At 33.4% G+C, this 24,545-nt stretch overlaps 2 protein-coding genes across 2 annotated transcripts; both read left to right on the plus strand.

Moving 5' to 3' along the window:
• The first annotated feature begins 1,628 nt into the window (after window positions 1–1,628).
• LOC127710327 (uncharacterized) lies at window positions 1,629–12,009 on the plus strand. Its single transcript, XM_052216123.1, has 8 exons — window positions 1,629–1,954; window positions 2,497–2,556; window positions 3,780–3,849; window positions 4,916–4,945; window positions 8,255–8,427; window positions 10,010–10,135; window positions 10,761–10,883; window positions 11,720–12,009. The coding sequence occupies exons 1-8, from the start codon at window positions 1,913–1,915 to the stop codon at window positions 11,861–11,863; spliced, it is 768 nt and encodes a 255-aa protein (XP_052072083.1). The 5' UTR covers window positions 1,629–1,912; the 3' UTR covers window positions 11,864–12,009.
• Window positions 12,010–23,143: 11,134 nt separating this feature from the next.
• Window positions 23,144–24,247, plus strand: LOC127710332 (uncharacterized). The gene has a single exon (XM_052216128.1). It carries the CDS (start codon window positions 23,144–23,146, stop codon window positions 24,245–24,247), a length of 1,104 nt encoding a protein of 367 aa, XP_052072088.1.
• Window positions 24,248–24,545: the final 298 nt, after the last annotated feature.

Here is a 24,545-nt window from a genome sequence, read left to right on the forward strand (position 1 = left end):
CACGCAAATGTTATCAAAAGCTGTGCGCAAACGTAATGATTTTTGCTCACAAATGTAATGGTAATGCGCGCAAACGTAATGCACCGTCATATATACAAGTCATACAAGTCTTAATTAAAAATGAGCCGGGGGGGTCGAGTCATGCTTCAGTGATTCCCTATATAATCAACCAAATTGTTCCCACGAAAGGGGGCGGACTAGACCCCCTGGGTCCGCATATGAATATACACAAAACGTTCACAGTATATATCAACAGATGAATTCTTCACTTAAAAAAGGAAATTTATGGAAACTTCGCCATGCAACGTTCTCAAAAAGTCATCATTTAAACCATGGAAGTAATATTCAAACAATATTACTTCCATGTTTAAACTGAATGAGCAAATTAAATATGTTACAAGCATCCATTTCTTAAAAAAAAATGAAAAGTGAGCACGGACTAATGTGAAGTTTTCCAGGAACATATATGTTAGATATACTGTTCCCAGGTTGTTCTAAATATTTGAAGAAATTGAACAAAACATCTGTTATTCAATTTTTAAGGATGTGAACACTAACTTGTGATTATCATCTAAATAGATATAAGAAGATGTGGTATGAGTGCCAAATTTTTTTTATAAAATATCAAAAAATAACTCTCCATCCTAGTAACAATTTGTAAAAGTAAACCATTATAGGTCAAAGTACGGTCTTCAACACAGAAGCTTAGCTCACACCGAACAGCAAGCCATAAAGGGCCCCAAAAATGACAAGTGTAAAACCATTGAAAAGGGAAGATAAACGGTCTATAATCTATATAAAAAATGAGAAGCGAGAAACACTTATGGACCATATCAACAAACGACAACTACTGGGCATCAAATTCAGCGGGTTTAAACGTGTTAAAGTATTAACATTTTCATTCATACCCCAGAAATTCGTTGCCCCCTCATTGTAGTTCTACCCAATAGCTATATAATTTATGAGGGCATGCAGAGTCTATAATTCCTAGCCATATATAACTGCCGGGGCAATGGGTTTGAACAAGTGGGTGACCGAAGTGTATATTTGATCAGATTTTTCTTTATTTTCTGATTTGGACGCAATTTTCGTCCTCTACGAATGTTTACCCCGGAAACTCTTTGCCCATTCGTTGTAGTACTCTCCAATAGCTATTTATTAAAGCAGAGTCTATAATGCCTAGCCATACTGAAATGCCGAGGCAATTGGTTTGAACAAGTGGGTGACTTCAGTGCATATTTTATAAAATTTGACTTTTTTTCTGTGTAACGGACGGAATTTTGGGCCTTTAACAATGCTTAGCCCAGAAATTTTTTACTCTAACCTTGAAGTACTATCCAATAAATATTCATTAGGGCAGCATCTATAATGCCTAGCCATAAAGAACTACCGAGACAATGGGTTGAATTTGGCTTTATTTCCATGTTACGGACGCAATTTTCGTTCTCTATGAATGATTATCCCATAAAATCGTTCCCCTCGTTGTAGTACTACCCAATAGTTATTTATTAGAGTAGAGTCTATAATCCTTAGCCATACAGAACTGCCGGTGCAATGGGTTTAAACTAGTGGGTGACCCCAGTGCATCTTTGATAAAATTGGACTATTTTTCCGCGTATTTTATCGAATTTGGCTTTATTTCCATGTTACGGACGTAATTTTCGTACCCTAGGAATGTTCATCCCATAAATTCGTTGCCCCTTCGATGAAGTACTACCTAATAGCTATTTATAAGAGCAAAGTCTATAATCCCTAGCCATACAGAACTGCTGGGGCAATGGGTTTAAACAACTGGGTAATCCCAATGCATATTTGATCAAATTTGACTTTTTTACCGTGTTACAGACATAAGTTGCTGCTTTAATTATGTAATAAGTATATATTTTCTTTACTATCATTCCTAGATCCAGATATGGCTGAAATGCTGAGAAAACTTTTCTTGATGCCACTTGAGGTATTACATGTATATAAATCATAATTAAGTATTAGTTAGTAGAAAACATCTACGCTTAGAAAAATTAGATAAACTGTGCTGGGATGATAACACAAAAGTTGTCTTCTTGTTTTGATTATTCTCATTATGTCGCCCAGAATTAGGTATATTTTTTAAAGACTCAACAATCAATGAAGTCTTCAATTGGAGTGACAAACTTCAAACAGAATTTAAGTGAACGAATTTAATGTAGCCACCGCACAAACGGCCATTTCATGATGTATAACATTCGAAAGATTGTTATTTGTACTTTCTTCTTCGTCCGTTTAAAAAAAAATACATGGTAAATTCCGTTAAATCGAAGTCAAATGTGAAGAATTGACAGTTCAAAATTTTCATAGAATTAAACAAAAAGCTTATACTAAAATGTATGAATATGATCATATAAAAGCTTTAAAAGTGAATACTGTCAGCAGTTTTAAATTCATCATCTAGATGGTTTGTAGATAAAAAGTTCTTGCTGCTAAACTATATATGTCTTTATGTCTTTCATCATAAAATAGAATGAAGTAGAAGAAGAAACAGAAAGTGCAGAAAATCTTCAAAGAAATCAAAATAGAGTGGTTGGTAGAACTTGGCATTAACCTTCTATATATTTTTAAGAAACAATTGACACAACAAACTGTATTCAAAGCAGACATACAACTGCACAAAAAGATTTAGGTAACAACTGACAAAGGTTCTGTGAACGTAATAGCAAAAGTGAAATGACTTTTTGATTATTTATAAGAAATGGATTTTATACATAGTGATTTTAGCATCGTTTTTGTAATTACATTATGGCTGTTAAATTGTTGACTAAGCACACATGTTCAGCAAGCTCCTGAGGTTCACACAAAGTGTGCCTCGATCAACGTTTTACATCTCATTGAATCTACTTAAACGATTCATTCAAATGTTTATGGTACAAGATAAATTTTCGTCATAGTTGTCTTGGCATCAAATAGAATTATCAAAATTGAGAATGGAAATGGGGAATATGTCAAAGAAACAACAAGACCAAAAACCAGACAACAGCCGAAGGCCACCAATGGGTTTTCAACGCAGCATGAAAATCCCACAACAGGAGGTGGTCCTCAGCTGGCCCCTTACTAAAATTGTGTACTAATTCAGTGAAAATGTACGTCACACTAAACTCCAAAACATATAAATAAACTAAAATTGAAAAACATGCAAGACTAATAGAGGCTCCTGAATTTGGACAGGAGCAAAAATGTCATATATTTTGACTGGAGCATGAAACTTCAGTTTAAGTGTTTACTCAAGTTTTGATCTGTAATGCAGACACTTCTTCAACTTGTTTGAAAGATAAAGTGAAATTTTACAACACATAAGCAGAATTTATAGTTTTCTATGAAAATGTTTTAAGGTTCATTTTCATAGGATAACGTCACCAATTTTCATGGTATCAACAATTGGTGCTATTTAAACGTGCGCGAATGTGCAATCGACGTATGACAAATTTAAATGTATATTGGACGTTGTTTTCTGTCATTTTCATTAGAATGGAGATAACAATGTTGTATTTAAAGCTCTGACGGCATCAATTGGTGATTTGATGGTGACAAATACCCGTACTCTTAATTTGCGACCATCAAATAACCAATAGATGCCGTCGTAGCTTAAAATACAATACAGATATCTCCTAAGTATTCGTCATTAACGATTTATGCTGCCCTTAGCATTATTTTAGTAACCATACAATGAAAAAAAATACTATTTGAATACAGATTAAGAAACTACAATTTCAAAATCAGTTTATGAAGTTTTTAATTCATTAATTTAGGATCAGTTGGATTATGTTCCAGACAGCTTTGAGAGCCAAACAATTTCACAGATTGTTGAAAGAAATGAAGGTGAATTATACGTACTCTTTTATTACACTTTAGCCATTAGATTTTTATAAAATACTATGAACAACTACAAATACATCATTTCTTGGAACATTTGGCTAATCAAGGGTTGAACAAATCTTATTCTTTCTCTAGTAGTAACACAGTTCCAGAATCCATAACCAGTTATTTTATTTCCCTTATTTCTAATCAGTTTAAATTACATGCAAGGTGCAAATCGAGAAAACTACTTTTTATGTAGAGATATTTTCTAATATAAAATTATAAAAAGCAGACTCTCCATGAGAAAAAATAATATTCTGCACTTAGAAATATGTTTTAATTGCTAAGTATATACAAAAAAGAATTGGAAAAAAATATACAGTCAATGCATCATGACTGCGCAAAATATAAGGGTTGCAATATAGAGCCATTTATGACTTAATACAAGCATGATACAGAAATAAACAACTATAGGTTGGCGTAACGCCTTCGAAAATGAGCATAGTCTATACCGCATAGTCAGCTATAAAAGGCCCAGAAATGACAAATGTAAAAACAATACAAACCAGAAAACTAACGGCCCAATTCATGTAGAAAGTAATGAACGAAAAACAAATAGGTAGCACAGCAACAAACGACAACCACTGAATTACAGGCTCCTGACTTTGGACAGGCCCATACACAATGTGGCTGGGATAAACATGTTAGCAGGAACTAAACCCTCCCCTAACATGGAACAGCGGTGTAAGTGTGTATTTGTTTATTCGACATTGGCTAGAGGAAAACAAAACACTTATAACCCCGTAGCTTTTGGCAACTGTCCTAAATCCGGAACCTCTGTCCTTTGTTAGTCTTTTATGTTCTTTTTAATTGTGGTTCATTTATATGTTTCTGACCTAAGGGTTAGGTCTTTTTTCGTTTAACTAGTATACATTTTTGTTACGGGGCCAGGTGAAGCCCACTTGAAGGGTGCGGGATTTGCACGGTGTGTTAAACGTCGCAAATCATCTTAAGTTTTATTTATTGTTCGTTATAATTTTTTACTTAGCAATTTCTTATACGCATCTTTCTCACACAAATGTTTCAGGAACAAGTGACAACCAAGACCATGTTCCAGGTAAGAAATTGGCAATTAAGGTCAAGTAACAGTTTACTACAAGTGGAGAACAAGTGTCTTATTAAGAAATAAATGGGGAATGTGTCCATGAGACACAGATGATCCATACAAGATTATAAAAGGCCATAAACGCAAGAAAGATCAAAGTGACACTACCAAAGTTTTCTAGCTGTGATAAAGACACATTCCCTATTTCCATTCTCAATTTATGTCATAGATTTTCTTAAAATATTTCGCATACACCTTTCAATTGGCTCGTTGAACAACTAAATATCGAAAAAAATCCCTTTTATCTCTTAGATTTGTAACTGAAAGTTTGGGGTATATTGTTTTACCCCTGTCTGTCTGTCTGTCTGTATGTCTGTCCTTCCGTCCGTCAGTCCATCCCATTTTGATGTATATACTTGCATAAGAGGAGCGTTAACTGTTTCCAGATAACTCCTCCTACAGTTTTAATGCTAGGCAGTTTTCACTATGATGGCTGTTTGTACATATGTTGAAGGTGTGATTGTGGTCAGGATTAATTTATTAATTTTTGCTTTTGGGAGATAAAATTACTTTGTCATTTTTTGGGGTGTATGCGGTTAAATGTTATAGTTATTTTTAAATAACACGTTGCATCTGTGGGGCATCAATTTGTCTCCCATACACAACAATATCTCAAAGAAAGTCTCACATTGACTTTTTTATAATACAGTTACTTCACAGTGGAGTGCGGGGGCATCACTTTGTCTAGTCTTAAGTATATATGATTTATATCTTTCAAAATAGGTGAACATAAATATTGTATAGGAAATATATAAAATTTACGAAAAACGATCTAAATTTAAAACAAGAATGTGTCCATAGTACACTGATGCCCCACTCGCACTATCATTTTCTATGTTTAGTGGACCGTAAAATTGTGGCCAAAACTCTAATTTGTCATTCAAATTAGACAGATCATATCATAGGGTACATGTGTACTAAGTTTCAAGTTGATTGAATTTCAACTTCATCAAAAACTACCTTGACCAAAAAATTTAACCTGGAGCGGGACAGACGGACGAACGAACGAACGCACAGACCAGAAAACATAATGCCCCTCTACTATCGTAGGTGGGGCATAAAAATGTTTTAAAACTTTTGATACGTAGATTTTTCTTCAATGTGGTGTCGGTAAAACAAAATCAACAGTTAAAGATGTAAGATGATTATAGGGTCAGAAACAGATTTAATATAAATACAAAGTGTCTCCTTTATAGCCAAATATTTGGTGTGTATTTTTCACATTGTTGAAAACCGTACATTTGCCTTTTAATTGCTTACATTTACTTCGTTTGAAATTTGGTGGATAATTGTATCATTGGTAATCATTGTTATCATACCACACCTCCTTATTTTTTTCTCCATTTCTTTTTAATTAAATCAGGACCGTAACTACATGGAGGCAAATAAGGCAAATGTCTCATGTTGAACATTTCGAAAAAAAAATGATAAATTGAAACAAAAGCTTGCCTTCATATCAAATTGTTTTCACGGCGAGTGTCTTGCAAGAAGCAAGTTCTGTTCATCCTCTGATGTCGTCCCCTGTTTTTCGGGATCCATGTTCCTCATTTATTTTTAGTTTTCAGTGTTGATGGTCTATATTGTTTGTCGTTATGTGTCTTATCTGTTACCGGGTTTGTCTTTTGGTCGTTTATTGCCCTTCTTTATGACTATTGTCTTAGTGTTGAATTTCATTTGTAAATTTAATTTAGTAATTTTGTTTTAAACTTGAGTTTTATTATATTTAAGGACCTTTTGTCTAATTTTAAAACCTACTTTAAATTGTAAAACTATTTGAAATTAGCTCTCAATTTTTTGTTCTAAGGCGGCGTTAAGCGGACACCAATCAATCAATCAATCTTTATGACTAACGCTTTAGTTGTCCAATATTAAGCTGTTGTTGGTTTCTTCTCGTAACATCTGTATGTTGTAAACGTTCATTCTCTGCTTTGAGTAGACTTAAGACTTGAGAAAGATCAACGATGACGGGTGAAAGGTTGTGTGGTTTGGCAATGTTGCATGTCCACCGATGTCCAGATATTGTTCGAAAAAATGGTTTGAGAAGATTCCATGCTACCGGACATAGAAAAATTGGTCGTTTTTTTCATGGAAAATTAAACTTTATATTAAAGAATACAAGACTGGCTCTCTTTTCTGTAAATAAAACTCATTGAAAAAGCTGACATGGGTTAAATTAAAGTGAGACAACCAATCTCCCGGAATCAAATCATTTAAAAAGAAAAATCATGTATTGCCATACGACCTTTTACACTGAAGGCTAAACTTGCATTTAGCTGTGTTCAGGCCCTTAAATAGAAAGTAAATGGATATGGAGTAAATGTGCACGGGGCAAAATCGCACACACTACATAGAAAAAGTACAAATTATCAATGAACATGCAGGGTTTTTATTTTTGTTCTTCATCTTGACAGTCGCTTGAGGGTCTTCAACAATGAAAGAATCATTCATACCCTACAACAAGGTCAAGACGGCCCCTAGCGTCAACTTAAGCGATACTTAAAGTATTGTACTGTGAATAAATTTCAAAGTCACAAAAAAATACACCAAAGTCTAAACACAATACAAGACCAGAACAGACAGATCCGACATTATCAGCCGGTATAAAATGTAGCAATGAGGTCTAAGAACAGTTTTCCTGAGACTACCCTGAGTGTACCCTTTTATCCCAGTTAGCAACTACATCAAGTAGTTGTAATTGAAATGCGTTATAAAATCTGAATTCACATAGTTAAATAAATGATAATCAGCCCCCTCTTAACTCTTAAAAAAATAATTGACAGGTACAATACGTTTTCTGCCTGCCAAAAAAAAAAAACAAAAAAAACAGCAGCCACACATTTAATTATGTGAAATACGATTTTTGCTTAATCCTTCTTATCGGTCTTTTGATGTTGTCCTTAAAAACTAAGAGTCTTACAATGAATCTATATATTTTGATTTGAGACCAGAATATTGTCGAAAACATAATTAAAACAAAACTTGCGTTTCAGATTGAGAACGGGTCCGAGAAACGCTCAAAATGCACAATTTTGCGTCAATTTTTCCAAAGCTTTTTCCCAGACCCCTCGCCGAATATATTTTGCCTCACTTTTAAAAGAGACTAGTTACGGCCCTGTAAATTTCGACTTTAATAATGTCAAGGTATTTATCTTAAAATTGCTTTTTTTGGGTTCCTTAGTACTTTCACACTTTCTTTTTGGGGCATATATATTAAAACATACAAAGCAAATGGTCAAACAGCCGTAATGTATTATTTTACAGACAGAAACATCTTCAAAATGTTACAGGACATGGAAATGGAAATTAAGGCTATGCATCAGACCATGCAACAAAGCCATCAATTTAGGGTAGAAGGCCAGATAAAAAGGGATATAGCCGTAATTGCAAAGCGGTATTTTGGCCGTAATATGTTCTCAATTCCGGATGCTTGCAAAGTGAGTGCTATAATAATAAAGTTTTTATTGTATTGATTGTATTTCGTCAACCAGGAATTATCATTTTCGGAATTCGTGGAAACGGCTGTTATATTCGATATTTGCTGGTTTTTAGTCGGTGCTCAATACAATTTAATTGTGTTGTCAGTAAATTCATATCAATCTGAACATATGAGCATTCACAGTCCTACAATCTGTCGCTACTTACATGTATATATTTAAACATTGCACACAGTTATGTATTTCTATGACTGTTAATGACGACTATATGTTAAATCCTTCGGTTTGATACTTTAGCATCATAAACGTTACCTTTTTATTGCTTGTTTTGGCTTTCAAGAAGCTTTCAGTATCGACGGGTATTTCTAAACTTTGTGTCTTTGGTGTTTCTGTAAGTTGTGTTATTTGTGTTTTGTATCGATCTGGTATTTATAGCTTGTCCTGATGTTTTACTGTTACACAACTGTCTCAGGTCAGCATACATGCATGTTTGTCCCGCCACATTTTGTATGTGTATGTCCCAAGTCACGATCCTGTAAATCGGTGAATGTCGTTTGGTGTAGTATATCATATTTGTTTCCGTTTATTGTTTTGTAAATCAATAAAGACGTTAGTTTTCTCGTTTGAATTTTTTTACTTTTATAATTTTGGGGCCTTTTATAAATTACTTTTCGATATGGTTTTCTCATTCGGTTGAAGGCGGTACAGTGACCTAAAGTTGTTGTCTTTTACGTTATTTGGTCTCTGGTGGAGAGCTGTCTCATTGACAACGATACTTACTTATCATCTTCTTATTTGATATGAATGCCGGTACTTGGTCTATTTCGTTAATAAGATATGAGTCTAAAAAGGAAACTTGTATCCATAAGAGTATAGTCAATGGCCGTTTTTAACACACTTACTTGAACAAGATAGACTTTTATAGTTGATCTTTAAACTGTGTAATGGATTACTTTATTTGAGGCTTCATATATTGCATGAACAGTGACTTTCTACGTTTTGATGGTATTTTCGCTCAATAAAGTCACGACGGGTGTCTAATACTTAAAGCAATAGGCCAACTATATTTGTTGTATGAATGATTGTAAGGTGTATATGTCTATCTGGCAATAATGTTCTGACCATGACCTCAGTGGTCAATCTTAAATTGTCCTAGTTATTTTTTGTTTCTCAGATTCTATGATATGGAATATGTCAACAATATATAAAGCATGTAATAAATATATGATGTACACGTCTGTCTGGCGGGGCTCATTTGACCTTGACATCATTTTCATGGTTCATTGATCAATGTTAAATTTTCCTTGTTAAATGTTGTTTCATAGAAACATTGTGCAATATATCAAATATATTCAAAGCAAATTTGGTGTATGAATTGATTGTAAAATGTACAAGTATTTCAAGTTGGGTTTATCTGACCTTGACCTCATTGTCTTGGATCCAGTTCAGTTTATGTGATAGTTGTAGTAATTAAAGCTTAACAACATAAAATCAATGGTAAGTAAGAAAGGCAAGATATTTCAGCGTGTGCAATCTTGTTTAATATAAGGTCTAGGAGGAAAACTTTCTATTCTTCTTGTAGACTGAAGTAAGTGAATTGATACAAGAGGAAATGGGCAGGCAGGCAAAAATTTCCGAAATAAAGAAAGCTTTATCTTTTGTAAAAAGAAAGTATTCAACTGAATACAGGCCAGCCATTTATAGAACGGTAAATGTAGTTTGAATAAAGCTAGGTTATGTTACTGTCATACAATTCAATAAAAAAAAACAGATTTTTTTTTTATACCTATCTACTAACAAGATGAAATTGTGAATGGAGATGTGCATTGTGTCAAAGAGACAACACACCGACAACAGAACAGAAAACTGCCCAAGGCCATCGACGGGCTTTCAACACAGCGAGTAAACCCCACACACAGAGGCTGTCTTCAGCTGGCCCCTAACCAATAATGAGTACTAGCTCAGTGAAAATAGACATCGCACTAAACTCCAAAACATATAAATGAACTAAAATAAATAAAAACCAAACCACAAAACCAAATAATGTATATTTTGAATAATATCCAAATCAACTGCAACTAAATTTAATTATCACTTAACAATGAAGGCTGAAATTAAGCTAAGATTAAGCAAAGCATGAAGTTCACAGTCAGCAAGTTCACATTAAGTTCAAGAAAATGCCATTCACCTGCATCTACTCGAACTTAAGAAAAAGAAAAAAAACGTAGAAGTTCATTTGACTGCTAAGTGCTAAATCTGTTATGTATTCACTAGTTACATTTGCTTCCACACTGCATGCTGTCACATGATCAATTTAAAATTTCGTATTGTAGCTCAGAGCAACTATGGAACAAACTAAAGAGAAGCAACTACGGAGTTTGTTCGGAAACTACACCGACGCATCAACAGCAGACAAAGAAGTTGTTGATTACAGAAAACAAATGGTGTTGATAATGGTAAATAAGAATTTTCATTAAAAAAAACCACCACATCCAGTAACAAAATCAATCACATATAAAATTTACGCCACATTCTATATGTATGTGCCTGTCCCAAGTCAGTCGTTTTGTGCTGTGTTACATATTTTCTTTTCGTTATTTTTTGTATATTAATTAGGCCGTTAGTTTTCTCGTTTGAATTGTTTTATATTTGTCATTTCGGGGCCTTTTTAAGCTGCATACATGACTATGTGGTATGGGCTTTGCTCATTGTTGAAGGCCGTACGGTGACCTATTGTGGTTGATTTCTGTGTGATTTGATCACCAGCAAAGAGTTGTCTGATTGGCATTCATACAAAATATTCTTGTAATATATTGACAAAAAAAATGACTTTTCTATTATGAATATTTCTGTTACTTAAGAAAGACACGATACTTAAATTTACACTAAATACCAATTGATTGATTGATGGTTTGCTTAATGTCAAATTGCAAATATTTCAGGCATATTTCGGACAAGACCAAATACTTTTAGGTACTGTAATTGTTTTGAAAATTAAGAGTTTTACCGGAAAATGAAGATAAAGTTGATTAATCATTTTGAGATGGGAATGTTCTTTAAGTCTGACCTTACGATATGTCATTTTCACGTTGTGTTTGATATGCCTGTTTATGCCGCCATTTTTTGGATTTCATTGAACGCAGTCTTGAAATGATATATTTGATAACAATACTATTCAAACATTTGCAAAATTCTTTTACATTTTATTAATTTATTACTAAAATATTATGCCGGGAAATTCCTTTGTTTTTAGTGGGAATTAAATCAATTTTTGTATTCATTTATTTTATAGAGATTTCTTCATAGAGAAAATCCGCCAAAGGGAACCTTTTGGAGAAAGGTGGAAGATCTACATACTGAAATTGAGGGAAAGGAAAAAGAAACACGCCTTTCCCTCTACCAAGGACTCTTGAGGAGGGAGGAAAGAGAACAATAAAAAACTTGAAACTCATTGTTGTTGGACTATTTGGATTAATGTTTTCTTAAGATATTTAATCATGTTCGTACTCAAATGTGGACAGTTTTTAGGACCTTGCATAGTCTTGATGCATATATACTGTACAATAACATCTGGTTAACACATCAAATGGGTGAAATCTCTTCGTTCTTACTGTGCTATAATCTGGATAATGCACAGCAAACGTGTGCAACTTTAACTACCTCAAACAGGGCGAGGGATAATAAGCTGCAGATCAATTGTTTAGATGCGAATTGTCTTAAAAATTAATACAGTAGAAAAAAATTGAAGGGGGAACGGGGGAAGTCAAAGATTGAAAAGTGAAACATTTTTTTTTCTGTTTACTTAATATTTCAAATATTGGTAAATTTCTCCTCGGTTCACTTCCTCTAAGCATATTATTGAGGGAAAGAAAGTAAATTAATATACTCAATAACCCTTTCAGTTATGATTTTTCATACATCGATTTAAAAGTACACAAAACGGAACTAAAACTGTAGGAGATGTAGGTTGTACGTCAATAAGTCAGCAAGCAAATGACAAAAAAAAAACCCAAACTAATGACTACCAGAGTACAACGTATAGTATTGTTTTCAACAACAGATAGGCGTCCTACATTGTTCGGGTTATTTAGGGTCACCCGAGCCGTGCAGATTAAATGATGTATACAGACTTGCTTGGTTAATAACTATAATATGTAATTAACTTGAATATCCTTGTTAAAAATTGATGTGCATGTGCAATAACCTAGCTAACATTTCTTTTTATTCAAATTAGTATAAACGAATGATGCCTTAATACCCTAAAATTATTCAGCTCTTCATTCAAAATTGTCCTTCAACATTAAAACCACACAAATAAAAAGATAAGAAAACCATAAAGTCGGTTTACAATTTGTTCTCGTTGAATACAAAATACTAATGTTGAGTATTTCAAGACATTTCTTAAAAAAAAAGATTTTTTGTAAAAAAATAATCAATTGTCAGATACCTAAAATACAATTTAATCACGAACATTTTAACTTTTTTGTCAAGTTCTCCCTGCATGCTTAATTTCATAACCAAAAAATCATGAAAACTTCATCCGTATTGATATGGAGTCAACATGGGTATCGTCTCCACAAAATTCTCCATAGAAATACCCTGCAAATATTAGACATTACAATGTCAAAGGACAATGTCTGCTAGTGTCACTTTAAATGAGGTATCCCAAAAAATTGGTTAAACTGGGCCAAGAGATATTGATAGGTGTGTACTTTCTAAAAAGTACCTTTGCAAAATATAACCATACAAAATAGTCAATGTACCAGAAAAAAAACTTTGTATCTAGTAAGGAAATATGTGAACTTTACATTTAAGACTGGATTTGCAGTTTAAGTAGTTCAAACAAGTAAACTGTCTTATCATTATAACCACTGTTTGACGTTTAAACAGTAACAGTTCTGATATGGACTACTTTATAATCTATAGTTTAATGTGGTAATAAAAAACAAGGACATGTGGTAGGATTGCAATCTTTCAACCAAAGAACAGGAGTAACCAGTAATCATAATGTAATTTACATTTGAGGTCAGCAAAAGTGTAAGTCCGCCACATTTATATGAGTCTGTCCAAAGTCAAAAAAGGACATAGTGCCATTGGTATGTAATTGTGTAGTTTAGCATTTACTTTACTGAGTGAAATTTTGTGTTGCACGTCAGAATAGTATTACCATTTTAATTTTTGTTGAAGCAAGTCGCAGCTTATTGCATGGCATGGACTACCTACTGTTAAAGACTGTGGCATTGTGACTTATAAATGACATTGCTGAAAATCTGCTTTTCATACACATTAACAATGAGGATATAATATTGCATGGAAACTCAAATCTCTGTTAGTGTAACACTCCTTACCTTTAGGAGACACATCTGTTCTAGCTGAAGTGTCTATTTGAATATTCAACTTTAACATTAAAGCAGCAGCCAAAAATGAAACAAGATATAAACAAGGTTAATAAGATATATAAACAAAATGCAGCGTAAGCATGTGGTTCATCGAAAAAACTTTCAAGGCAAAATGGAAAGTTAAATGAAAGAATACTTAACAAAAATCATCTTACAATAGTATAGTTCTTAGATGACTTTTTGATTAGGTATAAAATATGAATACTATTTCATTACTGAAAGTTGATTGAAATGTTCAGAACTGAAAAACTACTAAACTTTACAGTACTGAAAAATGACTGAAATATTCAGTACTGAAAAATGACTGAAATATTCAGTACTGAAAAATGACTGAAATATTCAGTACAGAAAAATGACTGAAATTTACAGTACTGAAAAATGACTGAAATTTACAGTACTGAAAAATGACTGAAATATTCAGTACTGAAAAATGACTGAAATTTACAGTACTTAAAAATGACTGAAATTTTCAGTACTGAAAAATGACTGAAATATTCAGTACTGAAAAAATACTGAAATTTTCAGTACTGGAAAGTGACCGAAATTTTCAGTACCGAAAACAATTTTTTCTCAACATTACTAAAAATGATATATAAATAAATGTACTGATTAGTGATGTTTCTTAAAAGTACTGTTTATATATCGGCATTTAATGTACTGATTAGTGATGTTTTTTAAAAGTACTGTTCATATAGCGGCATTAAATGTACTGTTTATATAGTGGTATTTAATGTACTGATTAGTGGTGTTTCCTAAAAGTACTATTTATATAGCGGCATTTAATGTACATGTAAACGTTAGGCAAATTGTTGGTAGTGTATATTCATCTGTGATATACAGTCACTGACCGTATATTGCATTGTTTATGACATGGACAATGCGTTTTGGTAGAGTTTTATTTATGACGTCATTAAAAGGTACAGGTTCGCGGAATTTTTACGTTGCTCACTCCGAATTAAAAAAGTAATGGTTATTACCTGAAATAACATTTCGAACAGTTGTAGGGGTTGTAGTATATAAAGAATAGCCATACATTGTCTCGAAATATATTTTTTTTTTTACTCTGCTCAAAACAGGATAGATGAACAGATGTTTCTAAGCCTTGTACAAATAAATTTTATATTTCGGGACAATAAAATTGAGAATGAAAATGGAGTTTATGGTTATTCTATACTTCTTATTCCAATACAACATGGAAAAAACATGCTTAAAGTCATAATTCAATTTCCAAAATGGGTTGTATATTAAATCACACTACAGATAAATAGACATTTCTGTAAGATTTGCTTATTGTTTAACAGGGTTTTAGCTTGAATAAAAGAATATTCATATCTTTCATATTTAAATAGAAGTTATATTTAATTTTAAGTAAATTGCATTTGAAATGTATATTTGTATGAATCATCTGCAAATAAGTGTAATCATCGTGATATTCACAATTTTCTATTTTATGTATATAGATATGCAAAATGGTGGTTGATAAAATAAAATTTGATCATCCCATATTGTGAGTATATTTTTCAAGTTTAGTAATTTTATATTTTATAATATAAGAAAGATGTGGTATAATTGCCAATGAGACAACTATCCACATGAGACCAAATGACATAGAAATTAACAACTATAGGTCACCGTACGGCCTTCAACAATGAGCAAAGCCCATACCGCATAGTCAGCTATAATAAATATGTATTTCATCAATAAACATGTATATCATCAATAAAATTTCTGGACATCAGCAGCTATGTTTTATTCAGGTATTTGATTATCAAAATCTCAAAAAGTTGTAGGCAAATGCTTCATGAATCAATGATCGTGCAGTTTGGCCTGACAATAGCTTTTCAATCCAGGAGTTGCTCATGGAAGCCATAAGGTGAGATGAAGTCGAGAAAATTAAAAATGGTCACAAAAAGGATCAAAGGAAAATACACCAAAAAGTAATAACAAGTGACTAATCAAAAATCATAGAAAAGGATAGACAAAACCATAACAACTTTACTCTTGAATATTGCTGATAAAATGATGGATTAAATTCGTCTTCTAACTTAATTATGTTTTCCAATTATGATAAAAGTTATTTTTATTTAAAGATTTTTTATTCAGAAGAGTTGACGGTAAATTACAGAATGAAAAGATGTATTTTAAAATGAAATAACATTCTGTTATTTGGTCTCTGGTGGAGAGTTGTCTCATTATTAATTATACCACATCTTTTTATTTTTATATATCACCATAGGTATTTTAGGGGAAAATATATTGCTCTTATAAGCTATGGAGGAGTACATCTCAGTTTATAACATAGAACAACATGAAAGTTGTAATATTATAGGATTAAACGCTTTTTAAAGGAATTTATGGGTGTATAAACTAGACCAAATCACTCACAAACAAATAGAAGTCTATAACTATGTTAAATTGGAGATGAGGAATTAAATTTCTCTACTAGTGACCTCTATCACACATAAATTCTATATTTGTGTTTTTGAATTGGCCTGGCGCATGAATACATTTCTTTGGGTTAACTCCAAAAAATGTACCCTATGAAATTTGAATAACTATTTTAGCATAATTTGCTGGCGGGACAATAAAATAATACTTTGAAGTACATGTATTGTTGAATATGCCAGCTATTTAGATTATTATTATACAATCGCCTCACTAGGTTATCTGGTTATGTTTGTTCCCTCATGCGTGTACATCATGTGATTTTGATGCAGTTACACTGCTTTTCCCTTTGTTCAAACCATTACGCACTCACTGTCTGATTACCTGTTGCTTCCTCAAGGTTAAAGGCCCGAGATTCTGTGACGGTGTAATTTTTAAAAGTGTCATTAATGAAGTCTGCAGTTGGAGACGCATTAAGCTGATTAAGACAAGTTTGAAGTTTTTGGAAACTTATATGTGGGTTCTAATTTTTCACTGGATGTAGCATTCTATATCTGGTATTAAACAGGATTAAACTTGATAATGCAAAATGTGTAATTCATCTGTAGAAAAAAAAACTAAACGGGGTTGTATTCCTGGATCAAACAACATTCTTTTTCCTGCATATTCTGATGGCTACCTTAATGCCTAGACAACGAAAAAATGAAAATCTATCACTTAGAATGAGTTCCACATTTACCAAGATTGGTAATCACTCCAACAAGAACTAATTAAACTCAAGAATGTTTCTCTTAAATTTGTATATATATATATTAATACCTTTAATTTCCTCTTGCCAATAAAACAGGCAACAGGAACGCAGCTACATTCCATGTATATACATTTTGGATTGAAGTATGGCATTTCCAAAGATCCAGGAGAACATGTAGCTGCAGGTTTTAAACAGGAACAAACATATATATATGTATACAAATTAGTTAAAAAAGAAAACTTTTATCATGATTATGGCATAACGAATATTCAACCAAATATTGTTTATACAAAAGAAAGGGTACACACAGAGTCTGTAGATAATATACAGTATTATTAATATCACAATTCATCACACTAACAACAGAAAGCAGTAAAATTTGCTACGCCCCTGGCCCCCTGTAAAATAAATAGCTGTGACTCATTACGGCCACTTAGTCTAGACAAGTTTGGCTTTAGCCATAATATTATTACTTCAAAGAAACATTTAAATTTAATAGTTTGTCTTAAAAGTGTCTTTAGTCTTTAAAAAAATCTAAAAAAATAATATAAGTTGACAATACAGAACTTCGTTAACTAATGATGCCATATTGGATAGGGGGCAGATTTTCTGGAAAATAGTATGAAAATATTGGAAAACCTATGCATGTTTCCAAGTGGCTGTTCTGTATCTATGATGTTTTTTAGTATTTTTCATACGATTTTCACCTCCAGTATGAAAATCTGCCCCTATTCAATATGGGGTCATTAACTGTGAAGTCCTGTATTGCATGGAATAATATTGTAGCTGTTTTAAGTACATGTATGTACATAAATGCCAAAAATTAATTTGAATATATAAATAGTTTTTTTATATACATGTATAATATATGTAATGTTTCTTTATTTATTCTAGGATTGATGGATTGTTGGTTGCTTAACGTCCAGTGGCAAATATTTCATGCATATTCAGGACGAGAACAAATTAACAATAAATACAATAGGTAGGTTCAGTAATAGGGGCCGTCCGGGATTAAGGTTGGAGAAATTTAGACTGCCACGGGAAATGAGGGTATATTGGATAGGGACAGAAATTTAGCCTTGCAACAGGTCACCTACGGACCCCTCGAAAAATTGTTGCAAGGGTTCTTAACGTGCAAAGAGCGTGGCACTCCCTTTACACGAGACATCGGATTTAACGTCCCCATTCTGACTGGACGTGGCTGCAAATTTGTACATCCCGCACAGCCAAACGGACGCCCCACATTAGCAAGAGTTTTACTGCCGGTCGGAGGAAGACCAATGGTGACCATACTTCTATTCCCCAGTCACCCTTGGGGGGATTTATTCTAGGAATGAAGAGCAAAAGGATATAGCAGTCTTTATATAAAATAGTTCAGGAATCCAGTTGGAAAGAAGAGCTTTTCAGTTAAAAGTATTTCCTGGGAATTAACAGGAACTTCTATAAATGTTTTTCTGGAATAGTTATTCAAAAGGAGAGTGAAGTGTGAAGGATTACATTAGACAAATATTGCTGAAGTGGTAAAATCAGACCCAAGCGGTGTACAAAATTTCTACAATACATGTTACAGCTGACTTTAGCTACTTATTAATCACATTGACATTTGTGTGCTTTTATGTTTTCTTTACATAATTACTACAGTTCTATTAAAATTAATATTTTTATTCTTTGTCACAAATATTACTAAATAAAATACAGCATTTTAATATGTTTTTTCATAGTCTCACTTGCATTGTACTTAAATAAGTTGTCTGTAGATGTTTACACTAGGTTTTCAGTTGACTTCACTTGATTGAAACAGCATTTAATTTTTTTGTTAAATTATGGCCTGAAAAATACATTTAACATTTTACAGGAGTTTTCACAATCAGTGAATGGATGTTTATCACAGTAGTACATGTACATTTCACGGTCTTTTCACAATGGGCACATAACTTTTTCACGGTGTACATTTTGGTTTTTCACAGGGTTTCTACGGTCTCTTTACCCAAGTTTTTAGTTGGCACCTTTTCACGGCCTTTTCACGACAAAAAAAGGCATATACTGTACTATATCTACATTTCACGGTCTTTTCACAATGGGCACATAATGCATTATCACGACTTTTTCACGGTGTACATTTTTTTTTCACAGGGTTTCTACGGTCTTTTCACCCAAGTTTTCAGGTGGCACCTCTTCACGGCCTTTTCACGACAGTCATTCCCCGGCATTGTCACGGATAAGTTTCACGGCCCACCGTAAATTATCCGTGACAAACACTAAAAATCACCAGCATTTTTACGGACATTTTCACGGCCAATCTACGGGGCATTGTTCCAGTAGTGTAAACAGGATGGGAACAAACCCTCTATATGGTGTTTGTACCTTTATATAGGGATAATCCTTCTATAGAGGGATTACATTATCCTGTTATACGCCATAACTCATTGTGGTGCTCCTTATAAAGGAGGATCATACGTAGACAAGCAGTTGTCCATTTATTTGATGTGTTAGAGCTTTTGATTTTGCCATATTCATTAAGGACTTAATAAATGATCAAGCCGATAGTAAATGCGAAAAGAAGATAACTGAAACTAAAGTAAAATGAAGTCATTCATTTAAAGTACCTGATTTTACAGTTGGAGATACCGCCCTGGTTTAACAAGAAAAAAAAGACAATAAATGACAATAATTTTTCGTACGTCACACAGGTAACGAAAAATAAATTTGTTGTTAATAGCATGAAGAGGTGCAGTTTTGACACACCTTTTTATGCTTTCCGTTTTGAATTTTCTCCGGAGTAAATTAGGAAATATTGGTTTTCACACTGAAAACACTTAGTTCTTTTATTTATCAGATGTATTTATTTTCGAGTTGAAGCGGCGGTCACCTACGGACCCCTCAAAGAGTTTTTGCAAGGGTTTTTAACGTGCAAAGAGCGTGGCGCTCTCTTTACACGAGACATCGGATTTAACGTCCCCTTTCTGACCGGACGTAACTGCGAACTTGATACATCCCGCTCAGCCAATCGGACGCCCCACTTCGGCAAGCGTTTTACTGCCGGTCGGGAGAAGACCAAGTGGCCATATTTCGTTTCCCCAGTCACCCTTGGGGTTCCGTTTACTGTAATTAACACATGTCTTATATTATTGCTGTCTGCTAGACTGAGAATAATCATCAGATATCACTCATTCTCAATTTAGGGTCGCAATTCTATGTACCGCAGTGTAAAAGACATATTCAACCACAGACTTGTACATTTCTATATATAGTCGGATAGGGGATACCGGTGCGGAGATAGAAATAATTGTTTTCCACATGTAACTCTCACAATTTAAACAAAATCCAGCTTTATGAACGTCAAAAACAGTATTTACGTTACTGTCCACGGCAAGGTATCAAATTATTAAAATCTCAGTCTCGTGTTATTTAAGTTATTTGTGCACAAAAAATTCTGCAGTTATTTGAAGAATTATCATACTTTTCAACTGATACTTGTAAAATGCATACACATAACACATTTTAAAAATCAGATTGAAACGAACTCTAAATTTCCAGTGTCACCAAGTCCAAACTATTTGAATTAATGTGTTTCTTAAACGACGTTAGCACTGCATTAAATGTAGTTATAGTAAACAAAACCTATTTGTTTTATTCCTTAGACACATTGTTTTAGCTGACAAATAGCAAAATTGTTCTGTTCACATTGATTTTGCATTTTTTTCCATACCAAGGATCATGGTTATAAAAACAGGGGATATTTACGTGTTGCACGACACAACAATAACACATAACTCAAATGTCAACAGCTCTTAGTTATTGGAGAGGTGGAAGTATATGTACAATTTTGACATCTGTACTGTCTTCTACATAAACAGTTAGTATTAACAACGAATTACTATCTAGCCAAAAATATTTACGTTAGGGATATTTACGATACAAAATATACCTTTGGAACGGACCCAGGTACTGATCATCATTTTAGCACTTTTCAAAAACAGCGTCTATGACGTCATTGTTTAACACGTTGTTTACAAGATTTCATGGCGTTACATATCCATACATTACAGTAGAGAGATAAAAGCAAATAGAAGAGCAATGTAACTATGACGATGTTTGATATATATTTTTTCTTACGTTTTGAAATAAACTGATGAAGTAGAAGTTTAATTGTATTCCATGCTTAGTTCTTGTCATTTTCAAATACACTTTTTGTACTGATCATTTACACAAGTTAATTGAATGGGGAAAGTATTTACGTTACGATTGGGTAACGTAACAATTTTACTAACTATAACTGAATTATAGAGTGAATACAATAAAAAAAAAAGTTGTCTTTGTGATTTTAAAGTTGGTTTATAGATATATGATGCTAGTTTCAGTGGTTAAAATTCATAGAAACCAATGTTTTTCTACTGTAGCTGCATTAAAAAGATGCGTAGTAATGCTAGAATTGTCGTGGAATTTCACCATTAATTAAGCAATCAAATCAATAAAACGTGCTAAAAATGCATCTCAACATTTATATTATGCTATATCAAGATAACAAAATGAACAAAAAACAATACATACAAGTTTACCAATTACTACAACTAATCTGCCTATGGGTCTAATTGTAACGTAAATATCAAAATTTTATTATTGCTTAAAGGTAAATTTTTTATTACATTATTATAACATACATTATGTTTACCTAACTAGACTTCTTATTATTCCTATCTTCGTTCAAAACAAAGTGTTTGCTAATATAGTTCATATTTTGATATCACTAAATTAACATAAAACTGGAACATTATAGTTCAGTTTGATGCAACATGTACTCCTTTTTCAGGTATACATGGCTAAGTCACGAAGTCAAATCCAAAAAGAGTACAGAGAGAGAAAGAAATTGAAAGAGGGAAAGAATTATTTAAAGAAAGAATCAGCCAGGGTGATTAAATACTATGTTCCAGCAGCTGAATTGCCAACTAAGGAAAGAAAAAAAAGAAACGAAAGAGCAAAAGTCCACAACCAAACACATAGACGCAAAAGAAATGCAGCAGCAATGGTTTTGAATGAATCTGTTACAGAAAGCAGTGGTTAAGATAGTATAGGTAGCCCATTGGTGGTAAAGTTGCCACTTGTTGGAAGGAGGAAAGGAGGAAAAAAGAAAAATACAAGAGCTTTAGCTAGAGCCCATGGTGCAATGAAGCGTTTGAAAGTAGAAAAGGAAAAGCTTCTGAAAAAATTAAAAGCAAAGTCCAGACAACTGAAAAGGCTCAGCACTAAGATTAATTCCGGAACTAGAAGGCCATCTGAACCTTGTACACCTAACAGCAAAACTGAATTAGAACTGAGAGAATTAAATTTGACACCCAGAAGAAGAGAGAGGGTAAAGCGAAAGTTAATGTTGAAGAATGTGGTGTTGCACGAAATTTCAGAAGCAAGAGCTTCAACTTCGTCCATGTATGAGAGACAGTCCATAGCTAGACTAGCGTCTGGAAAGTTGTCAAAGAAATACAGACTCAATCTTGCTATAAGTAAAGGAACTGGTATATGTAGAAAGACTTTGACAAAAGTGTCCACAAAGCGGGTAAGACCAGACAGACGTATTTGTGCAGTCAAACAGCTTGCTTTAGATGTTGAAGATTTCATGAGCAGAGAAGATAATAGTCGCATGCAACCAGGAAAAGGGGATGCAATTAAGATTTCGAAGGGAGAAAAGAAGCAAACAATTATTCTAACAAATTATCTTGCTGATCTACATAAGAAATTTTCTGCAGAAAACCCTCAAGTGAAAATTTCGTTGGCAACCTTTTGTCGTTTACGTCCACGCCATATCTTAACAGCAAAGTTCATATCCCGAACATCCTGCCTATGTATAAAACATCAGAATATGGCCCTCGAGTGTCAGACACTTAAGAAATACAACATTTTCGTAAGAGAAAATCCTGAACACTTAATAGGTCAAAGTCTTGAAATAGAGCGTTCTATGGACCAGCTGCTAGAAAATCGAGTGGCTTATCGAGTATGGAAACAAGTCGCTGTTGAAGATAAAAAGAAAATGAAGATTATAGAAAATACAGTAGAGAAGAATGAATTTATAGAGATGATGAAAGTTGAAATGAATCAGTTTGCAAGTCACGTTGACAGAGTACGGTGTCAATATAGAGAAATCAAAACACTTAAAGATAGCCTTAAAGGGAAAGAAATTTTAGTCCAAATGGACTTTGCAGAGAACTATTCGTGTAAGTCTCTTGTAGAGGTACAGAGTGCCTATTGGAACCAGACCCCAGTCACCATACACCCAGTAGTTGTATATTTCCGTGGCCAATCAAAATTAGAACACAAAAGCATCGCAATAATTTCTGATGAACTTTCTCATTGTACCAGTACAGTGTGCACATTTCTTGATTCTTTAGTTCCAGTCTTGAAGGAAATCTGTCCAAATGTCGAGTTTGTCCACTACTGGACGGATAGTCCATCAAGCCAATACCGCAATAAAACCATTTTTGACCTCGTTGCAAATCATTCATCAGTTTATGGAATTCAGGCCCGTTGGAATTATTTTGAGGCTGGGCATGGCAAGGGACCTTGCGACGGTCTTGGTGGAACAATCAAAAGAATGGCTGACGAAGCAGTGAAGAGAGGAGCAGTTGTTATTCAAGATCCAAAAGAATTTTTTGATTGGTCTATAACTTCAAACATGAAAGAAGTGAAGTTTTTGTTTGTAAAAAAAGAAGATTGCAAGAAGAAGCTCGACCAACTAAATAAACTAAAGCTGAAGCCAATTAAAGGAACAATGAAGTTTCATGCTGTAGCCTATGACTTACAGACGGCCGAACTTTGCACCAGAGAAACATCATGCTACTGTGACACATGCTTGAAAGGGAAATTCTGTGAATCCTGGAATAGACAGACATATGAAGGTAACACAAATCATAACAGTCACACAGAAGAAACAGTCACACAAAACGAATTGCAAGAAAGTAATGAGATCCAAAATGAAGATTATCATGAAATAATAATAGTAGAAGTGTCAGTGGATGACTTTATTGCATGTGTTTATGAAGGTCAGTGGTACATCGGGAAAATTTTAGATATGGATGACGAAGATGTACAGGTTACCTTTCTCGAAAGAGCGAAAGCTATGTTTAGGTGGCCAACTTCACCTGACACGATATGGTGCAAAAAATCAGACGTCTTCTATAAACTTGATCATCTAGAGCCTTCCGGCAAGAGCAAACGCTTTTGGAAAATAAGCCCAGAGGACAGAACTAGAATTGAGAACAACTTTGAAGCTCATGAATTGAACACAAATAAATAAAACATATTTGTTGAATTGTTTAACATGCATTATCTTTGCATTTTGATATTTACGTTACCAATTAAAAATTTGAAATTTTTGTCCCTTATTTGTTGGTAGACAAATGTCTGAGTTGATAAATTCGTTGTACATTCATTAAAAAAACTTTCAATGTTTAAAGTCAGAATTTCGGATTGAAATTTTATAAGTTAGATTATTGATATTTACGTTACCTTTACACAGGTCTATGAAAAGTTTAAAATATCTACCATGCCAACATTTCTTTTTCATTGCAATTATTCAAAAAAAGGTATCAGCC

Source organism: Mytilus californianus, unplaced genomic scaffold (assembly GCF_021869535.1).
Source record: "Mytilus californianus isolate M0D057914Y unplaced genomic scaffold, xbMytCali1.0.p SCAF_71, whole genome shotgun sequence".
Taxonomy (NCBI): Eukaryota; Metazoa; Mollusca; class Bivalvia; order Mytilida; family Mytilidae; genus Mytilus; species Mytilus californianus.

What these genes read in the sequence shown, in the direction of transcription:
- LOC127710332 (XM_052216128.1), top strand. Translation starts at nt 23,144, where the DNA reads ATGGACTTTGCAGAGAACTATTCGTGTAAGTCTCTTGTAGAGGTACAG.
- LOC127710327 (XM_052216123.1), top strand. Translation starts at nt 1,913, where the DNA reads ATGGCTGAAATGCTGAGAAAACTTTTCTTGATGCCACTTGAG. An exon ending in GATTGTTGAAAGAAATGAAG is followed by an intron (nt 3,850 to 4,915) that starts GTGAATTATACG and finishes CAAATGTTTCAG; the next exon opens with GAACAAGTGACAACCAAGAC. An exon ending in CAATTCCGGATGCTTGCAAA is followed by an intron (nt 8,428 to 10,009) that starts GTGAGTGCTATA and finishes TTCTTCTTGTAG; the next exon opens with ACTGAAGTAAGTGAATTGAT.